At 30.7% G+C, this 8,962-nt stretch overlaps 2 protein-coding genes across 2 annotated transcripts in view; both read left to right on the top strand.

The window, feature by feature from the left end:
* Nucleotides 1–796: 796 nt before the first annotated feature.
* On the top strand, nt 797–4,431 carry LOC145322472 (uncharacterized). The gene is made up of 11 exons (XM_080164482.1): nt 797–951; nt 1,495–1,581; nt 1,812–1,872; nt 2,104–2,500; nt 2,625–2,777; nt 2,850–3,014; nt 3,146–3,275; nt 3,355–3,546; nt 3,643–3,818; nt 3,931–4,103; nt 4,183–4,431. Exons 1-11 carry the CDS (start codon nt 904–906, stop codon nt 4,257–4,259), a joined length of 1,659 nt encoding a protein of 552 aa, XP_080020608.1. The 5' UTR covers nt 797–903; the 3' UTR covers nt 4,260–4,431.
* A 1-nt stretch (nt 4,432) lies between these two features.
* dlt (codanin-1 like protein dlt) overlaps nt 4,433–8,962 on the top strand; it is a 44,494-nt gene continuing 39,964 nt past the window's right edge. Inside the window, exons 1-5 of the mRNA XM_080171363.1 lie at nt 4,433–4,516; nt 4,695–4,802; nt 5,138–5,476; nt 6,120–6,384; nt 7,812–7,905. Of these exons, the coding sequence (XP_080027489.1) occupies nt 4,458–4,516; nt 4,695–4,802; nt 5,138–5,476; nt 6,120–6,384; nt 7,812–7,905 (865 nt within the window). The 5' untranslated portion in view covers nt 4,433–4,457. The remainder of the gene's footprint in view (nt 4,517–4,694; nt 4,803–5,137; nt 5,477–6,119; nt 6,385–7,811; nt 7,906–8,962) is intronic.

Genomic DNA, 8,962 nt, shown 5'->3' with positions numbered 1-8,962 from the left:
TTTTTCTCTCCAACACACTTTTACCACATGTTGATGTCATCATAATTTTTCTCCCTTAAAACATAATCGATCAATCAAGTAAATAAATGGATAAGGAAACACAAAAATACTTGCGGCATTTGGGCATTTGAAAGAAGTCGGTTTATATTGTTGAGTAATTAAATTAATTATGGTTATGATAATGAGTATAACAGAGAAAAATTATTTATAATATTCAAATGGTCCCGAGAAGAAATACCAGAGAATATAAAATGTATTTTCAACTTACGTCCGAATAAACAACAACAGAATTAATTCCAAAAAATATTTTGAAATTTCATCTGTTTTTTTTTTAAGGGTATTTACTAGGACAGTCCCACAGAATTAGTTGAAACTACGAAATATTTTTTTCTATTTAATTTATCTATTGGTTGAGTTTTTACTTCACGAAGACTCAAAATAATCTCTTCATAATACTTTTTAAATTACTTTTTCGTTGTCATATTCGAAATAATATCTGAATTTATAATAGTTTTTTTTTTTTATTAATTCTTGAGCTTTTGTCGTGAATGTGTGAATATGACATTTTTTTCTAAATACAAAAATAAATTTGACTCAACAAGAGTTTTGACGTTAAATCCATAAGACATATCGCAACTTTTAGTTTTATAAATAATTTCTTACACTCGTTTTCGGATTATGAAAATGTTTGACAAAACTAAAAGTTGCACCTGTACAGTACGACGCGGCAATTGCGCAAATTGAGCGTTTAAACAACAAAAGAAAAGAAAATATTAATAATTTTGTGGATTAATCATACTTTTCACTAAAAAATGACGATTTTAATATTTTTTTGTTAAAATTATTATGCTTTATGCATATTTTTAGAATGTTATTATAGCGAACTAGAAATATTCACAAAAAATGGCCGGTAAAATATCTATAAACGATACAGTTTTTAATGTAGATCAGGTTAAATTTGTTTTTTTCTTTCCCTTAATTACAAATATAGTAACTTAAACCCGCGACCATAGCTCTACACGAAGCATAATGCACAGTTAGGGCTTTCCAAATAAAGGTCGTACAATCTAAAAGTTGTTTGTTTGATGGGTGTCACGCACGTACTTAACCATGCAATAAAAGTAGTTGGGGGAAAATTATAATTTAAAATACAGCATGCATACAAAAGAAGGTAGGGTTAGTCAGCTAAAAATAAAAGGAGGATGCGTATTTCTTTCATATGTATAACGTGCTAAATTGACACTTGAAAGAAACGATTTCGTTGGCGATTAAGTGAATGAATTCTCGTTAAATTCACAGTTGACCGTGGAACGATGATATGACTGTTGTAAATACTAACGACAATGGGGGAGAAATATCCCTTATTCAATCCAAATTCACATAGCATGTTCTTAAAAAGCCTTAGTGTGAGGATACATTTTCATTGTACAATATTTATTACACTAGTACAGCTAGTATATTTTATCTTTTATTAAATATGTCTTTTACATTCAGGATGTCTTGTCGAAGCATTCAGATTACTTTAAAGCTCTTTTTAATCCTATGTTTACCGATTCTAACAAAGAGATCATAACAATAAAGGTAATTTATTTTACAAATCAAATATAATTTAGGTATCTAATTTAAATAACTAAATTTTAAGGATAAAAACGCATGCGCTTCTAGATTTGTTAGTGCGGCTATAATATACTGGAGTGTTTTGTTGTTTGGTACATTTGCAATTATAATGAACTACTTAACGGTTTATTTGTCCTGAAATATTTTTATATGCCTTACAATACCTGCGTACCTATTTAATTTTTTTTATCTAGGATATAGTCGACGCTGACAACTTCCAATTGATATTGAATTACTGCCAAAGTGGACACTTAGGAATTGATTGATCTCAATTTTTGTTTGTTGGATATTCTAGTAAATATTTAAAGAAAGAAAGGCAAATGTCTAAATATCTCTTTCAGACTTTCTCCCCCCTCCCTCCTTTAAATTATGTGTAGGTACATATAATGTTGATTAAGATTTTGGAATCTCTAGGTAGTTAGGTACTCAAAACCATTCATTCACGTACCCTTCAATGTGTATATATGAGATTAAGATGATGAACAGATTTGAACAGAAATCTTCCCGAACTTATCAATCTCCTAGAAACAGCTCAAGCTCTTGCATTTGATGAAGCCAGTAAACTCTGTGTTCAAGAATTACATAGAAGAACTCTTCTTTTTGATAATATAAATAATTTCTGTGATGTTCTTAAAGTTGCGGAAGTTTTGAGTGTTAAACAACTCTTTAACTTATGCCTTGAAAGACTTGCTCTAAATTTTGACACAATTGACCAGGATTATTTTTCCAGTTGTTGTTTTTCTGAAGAGACCGTGATAGCTCTGATAGGATTTGCTCAATTGTCATGTGCCAAAGATTCAAATCTCTTAAATCTTGTCAACAAATGGACCGAAAAAAGGCAAATATCTACCAGATTGTACAATGCCATTGTCACCAGCCAAATGTAAGTTTTTTTCTTAAGTCTATTGAATTATATTATGATTAGGCAAAGGACAAATGTAAATATATTTATGTAGAGAATAATGTTCTTACATGTTTTTTTACGATTAAACTAATTTTTATTTTAGGTCTATTGTCGAGGAACGATTATGGACACTAAACTCTAATTGCACATCTGAGGAAAAAGAATTTTTAAACAAGACAATTGTGAATCTCAAAAGTCTAAGAAATGAAAGTTGCCAAATAAAAGATTTGGAACCAGCATTTCAAAGTAGTTTTAGGTAAGTTGTTAGGTATTTATTAAAGTTTAGTATTTTATAATCAGAATTTAAAATTAATTGTTTATCTTTCAGATCTAATTGGCCGAATCTCTGCCTGCTTGGAACTGCGCTACGCTGTGAGCCAAACTCCATACAAGACATTATTTGCTATTCCTTTAATCCACGTCTAAAACATATGATTCCACAGTTTAAATTTATTGATAACTTAACGGGAATAGAACAAGGAATTTTAAAAGGAAAGGTCATCATTTTAAATTTTAGATCAAACCTTAATTTATTGTTTACCTACCTATATCTTTTATTTTAATCACAAATAAATTTAGGCATCTTTTATTTATTTGTTAATTATGAATGATGACTCATAAAGGTGGAAGCATTACAACTGTATCTGACGGCTTTATTTTGGCTGGTGGAGAATATAAATATGGAAAGAATAATTGGAATATGGAAATTATAAAGTACCAATATTCATCTGGTAATCTTAGGAGGATTTCAAAGGTGACAAACTTTTTCTTTTTATTATTAAATGACTAAAAGGTTTTATAACCCTAGTCAAAAATTACCTTTTAACTTTCAGTTGGGAACATTACCTTCCCCAAGACGTCACCACACAGCTGTTCTTATTGGTCAATGCCTGTACCTGCTTGGCGGGTTTTGTAGAACCCGGGTCATGCTCACAGACATGCTTGTATTTCATTTGGATTCAGGCCAGCATAGAGTAATAGAAATGCCAAGTAGAGGATATAATATTGCAGCCACTGTTTACGAGGTATAGTTTTTGTTAGTTTAGTCTCCTAAAAATTATAAATAATAATATTGTAAACATTTAATTAGTAACAATATAATATGAATATAATCAATTTAGGGCAAACTTGTGGTAGCAATGAATGGAAGCATTTATGTTTACAACAACCAAGAAGAAAATTGGACTCACAGAGTTGTTTTAACTAGATCTATACCAATGAATGTCGAGTTCCATTATGCATTTTGTTATGAGAATACTATATACCTTACGTGTAACTTTCAGCAGACAGTTTTTAGGTAAGTAAACCGCTGAAAATAAAATAAAATAATTACCTATGCAATAAAAAATATTCTGTCTTCCGATTTTGGTAAAGAAATTGGATTGAAATTGAACATACTTTGTTTCTAGTACTGACTTGTCTCAGACAGACCTGTTGGAGTTCCGACAAGTTGGAAAACTAAACAACGAGGCACAGAAACCTTGCAGTCAAGGGCCGTACCTGTATAATCTCGCCAAAAGTGATGTCCTGGATTTTGATGGGTCCGGCGAAAAGGTCATTGAGAAGTTTGATGTTCGGACAGGTACATTAAAATAAATAGAATTAAAATAATATATTATATGCTTATTTGTTCATCAAAATATGATTTCAATGTTTTTAAGGTATCACAGAAGAGATTTACAAGTTTGACCTTCCAATACCAGTTCAAGATTTTCCTGTATTTTGGCTTATCAGCTAAAGCTCAATGTTCTGCATTTTGTAAAAAAAAAAAAAAATCCACTATATGATGCATATATTTTTTTTTATAAAAACTTAAATAATCATGAAATATTATAATTACGTATCTGCTTCCTAGTTACCAGTGCTCAATTCTAAATTGTAAAATGTAAATATATCGGTACTTTTCAGAACTATTTTTTATGTAAATTTTTACAAAATGGCTGAACTACTGGACAAACTCTTAGAGAATGCTGAAAAATTTGACAAAATAGACAGGTAATTTTGTTGTCACAGGTCATTCTAAAAACTATGCCACTGAAGGATGTTGAATTAGTGTATTAAATAAAAAAAAATGTTTTTTATGTATTTATATTAAGAAAGATAAAATGATCTTGTGTTTATAAGCAATTCATTGAAGATCTAACAAAAACTGCATAAAATAATTTGTATTTAGAATACTGAGTAATGTAACGCCACCCCCAGGCATTGACGAACATACATGGTTGTATAAAGAGGAGCTGCCATTACATCTAATTAATTATCTCAGAGAACAAACTACAAAGTAAGTTTTATATTAACAGGGATGAAGTTAAACAACAAACAAACCAACAAATTTTTACATTTTTGAACTTAAAAATTGTTATTATTTAAAGTTTTATGCATTATAATTGTTAATATTTTTGATACAATACTACTAATGTGTAATTTACAGAGAAATTAGCACTTATTATTTAACAATCTTTAAAAAATTAGAATTTCCATTTATTCCTGATTATATCTCATCGGTGTACAAATATTTTGGATGAGAACTCTGTCACAAGAAAGCAAAATTTTCATAATTTATCTTTTGAACCAACAATAAACAAGGGAAGAATTTATTGAATATTTTTATTACAGAATTTTATCAGAAAACCTATGTAAACAAACACCAAGCAAAGTAAAATCCACAACAAAATATAATTACAACTCTCCTGTCAAATCTGTGCGTAAAGAACAGCCGGCCAAAAAGGAACGAAAGGACAAGAAGAAAATCAAACTATTTCCCGCCAACGGCGGTAACGATTTTGGCGGAGGCGGCGGCGGAAATGGACCAAGAAGTAGTAATATTGATCCTGGCGCCGAAACTGATGGCGTAGGACCGATTGAAAAATATGGCCGCTATCAACAGAAAACACCGCCGACAAATGGAAATTCTTCCGCCGTTTTCACACCAAAAGAAAACTCGTTCAATAATAGGCATAGAAAACTTTAGATTATTAATTAAAATATTTTCAAAGGCGAAGCTTTTCTAGATTTATGGTCGGTCCAATGTTGCCTTGATTGTTAGAATGGTGATTGTTAGAATTATTACTTAGATATGTTTACAGAAAATTGCAATAAATTCATTTTTAAAGAAATTCAGAGGTGTAAATTCTGCACAAGATTTCTTTTCTCCTGCTGCTAAGAAATATTTAGTTTTTTTCCCCTCCTAGTTTTTTCCTCAGAAAAATGGGATAAAATGGAAAAATGTTTCAAGTTCTCCTTATTTTATTCATCTTTTTACCCATCCCCCACATATTTTTATAGTCCCCCCCCCCCCCCCAGAGGATGGGGAAAAATGTGTTTTTACATCTTTACTTTCATTTTTTTCACTTCCTTTTCTCATATTTTTTTTATTTTTTTACCCCAACTTTAGCAGGGTCAATTTTGCAGAATATACCTACAACCACGAAGAAATTTTATTCTACGTTCATTATTGTACGCTTGTCCGCTTTTATGTTGGATGTTGTCATTTTGGTTTATTTTAAAATACAAAGTCGACCCTATATCAATGTTACCTTTTTATTTTCAAATTAATTAAGCTACCTGTCTTGTCATTCTTAGTTTTCTATGATAACAGGTCTACCGGTGAGAAATCCTCACGAAAAAAGACAAGTCCGTCGCCACAGCCGTTTAGCCTCGGCGATTTTATATCCGTTGCCTGTAAAACCGGGAACGCGAGTACGACAAGAAGTCCGAAAAAGAATAAGAATGGTCGCCACGTGAGCGTGAACAAGTGTAGCACGCCAGTCAACTTAGACAGCTTCATGACTCGCCTGGATAGAGTCGAGGAAAATGTAAACAGGAGCGTGATACAAAAGATTTCACTTGACATTGATAACAAGGTATGTAACTCCACCCGTTTTATAATTATTGGCAACTTTACTAAAATGAGCTAATAATAGGTACTGTCATATTGACATTGATGTAGAATAAAATTGGATATTATAACAGGGGAAAAATTGTCTTCAATTTAGCTTGCTAACATGTTGCTCGTTTATTAGTCACTTCGTTCATCCAGTAGGAGGGGATAGTATAAAGGTGGGTTGAAAGGGGAAATCGTTATTTCAGCCCGTTGCAAGTTTCCCTTTATTAGAGAACATGGAAATCTTGTGGAAGAGTTATTTATATCCATTCTCATAGAAAAGTTTTATTTATAAATTGCATCATTGAAAATCAATAAAAAATAGTTAAAATTCTTGTTACGCTAGGTAGGTAGTCAAATTTTGTGCTAGAAATAAAATAATTTGATTTTGAAAAGTTTTACATGAAACATTTATTTTGAAGCATTTGCCGTTTTAAATATCTTAAATAACAAACAAACCTCCAACTACTTTACTTTTAGATTTATAATAAAAGAAACTCAAATAAAATGTTAAAGATTAAATGATATAGAAACTTTTATAATTGTACCCCTATTCTTACATTTGTACATTTAAAAACACATTTATAGTAAATGTAAAGGAAAACCTAAGCAAACAAAACCTCATTTCTCCAATACAAAAGTAGAATTTATTTTTCATTTCTCTGAGATTAAATGAACATTTTTTCTTCTTTTTACATTATTTTTCTCAGATTTTTGGTTTTAAAGCTTATCGGAGATGGATGGGACATTGGAATGTTTATTACACTCCCCAAAGTCCTATAATAACGTTTTTTTATTCGTTGGCTTACTAACATTGGGGACTGTTATTTAATTTTGATTTGTTTGTTCAGTTAGTTGAGTGTCCAAACGTTTCAACCACTATAATTTTGTGTATTATCATTTGGGGTGTACATCAATTTATCTCTGAAAGCTTATATAAATTAAGAATCAAATATTACACGCTGAGAAGCTGTATATAAAATAGTTAATAAGATTTAATTTGAGATTATTTTTTAAACAACAAGGAACATTTTTGATATTATTCTACTAGTCTTTTAAGATTTATAAGGACATACCTACAAATTTATTTACAAATAAATTATTGATTTATTACAACTATAAAAGATCCCAAAGGCAAAATTGCTCAAATACCAGAGCTTGATCTTTAAATCATTTTAGTGGTGAATCAGATCGGGGTGCGCGAAATTTCAGCAAATCACAGCGCGGCATTTTAAAAATGCCGCGCTGTGATTGGCTGAAATTTCGCGCACCCCGATCTAAATCACCATTAAAATGATTTAAAGATCCAGCTCAAGAATTATATGTCGTTGTCGTTACAGAAAAATACAGAACTTGGGACAAAAAATACCCGAGTTTAAATATCTCATAAAATGCAAATATTTTTAGGAACTTTTCCCCGAAATTGGCCAAAATACTGACAATGAAAAGAAGCGAAGAATTAAACCGATTTCTTTAGCTGGTAGTTCTTCAAATAATACAGGCAAATTTTTTTTTGTTGAGTTTCAATAATCAATTATAGTTAAAAGTTGCTCAGCTACTCCAAAGTCAAGCTCATTTTTCAAAACAAACACGACAGACTTGCATTAGAGCTGCACTTTGAATAATTCATATATGTAAATATGATTTGTAAGTTAAAAAGTTTTTTTTAATTGTTGCTATGGTTGTAATGGTCCTTATTTTTTTGAAAATAATTTTATTTTATTTCTTCTAATTTTAAAATATATTTTTTTTAGCCCCTAGGTGCCGTAGGCACGGGCTAAAAAAAGCTGGTTTTAATCTTATGATTGTACATTTTTATATTCGTAGAAAGCCGTTTATAATACGATGCTAGACATAGTTTTTTCGTATGGATGAGAACCGGTTCCCATCCACCGGATTCGAATAAATACGAGAAAGTTAATTATCAATGTATGAAAATAATATTTTTGAAGATATATTATTTTGTTATGAGTAATTTAATCCCCAAAAAGACAGAAACAGGATGTTTGTCTGTCTGTCTTTATGTCTTGTAAGATCTTTTAATAAGCTAGACTGGTTGTTTCATAAATTTTGTCTAGGACAGGTTTTTAGACTTTTTGGGGGATGTAGTACTTAACCTTCTTGTATTCTTAAAGTTATTGCCTAAAGAAATAAATTACCCCTCCCCTGCTTGGTAAAAAAGTTTTCTTTTTCAATGTAATAGAAAATAGATAGGGGAAATTCCCAACTCCCTAATTGGGCGAAGCCTCTAGATGCTAGGGACAAAGATACTAGTCTAACTATATTGTAATAAGATCTTATAAAATACATATTATGAATTATTCTTTTTCTGTTCTCTCTTAATTTAAATATTTTATAATACCCCAATTAGTTTCAAATATTAAGAGATTCTTAGAACTGTTTATTTTGTGTTAAGACTTACTATGTGTAAGATGGATTATTAACTAACTTTCACTAACACAAATAAATTCTTATACAAGTAACAGGATGTCTGTGTGTACCGAAGGATCTCGCTAACTACTGAACCGCTCAACCCGCCCAAGAGAAATAGTCTCCTC

Source organism: Acartia tonsa, chromosome 1, assembly GCF_053477335.1.
Source record: "Acartia tonsa isolate MP-2025a chromosome 1, ASM5347733v1, whole genome shotgun sequence".
Classification (NCBI taxonomy): Eukaryota; Metazoa; Arthropoda; class Copepoda; order Calanoida; family Acartiidae; genus Acartia; species Acartia tonsa.
Note: the sequence above shows the minus strand (reverse complement) of the source record. Positions and strands in the feature narration are given on the sequence as shown.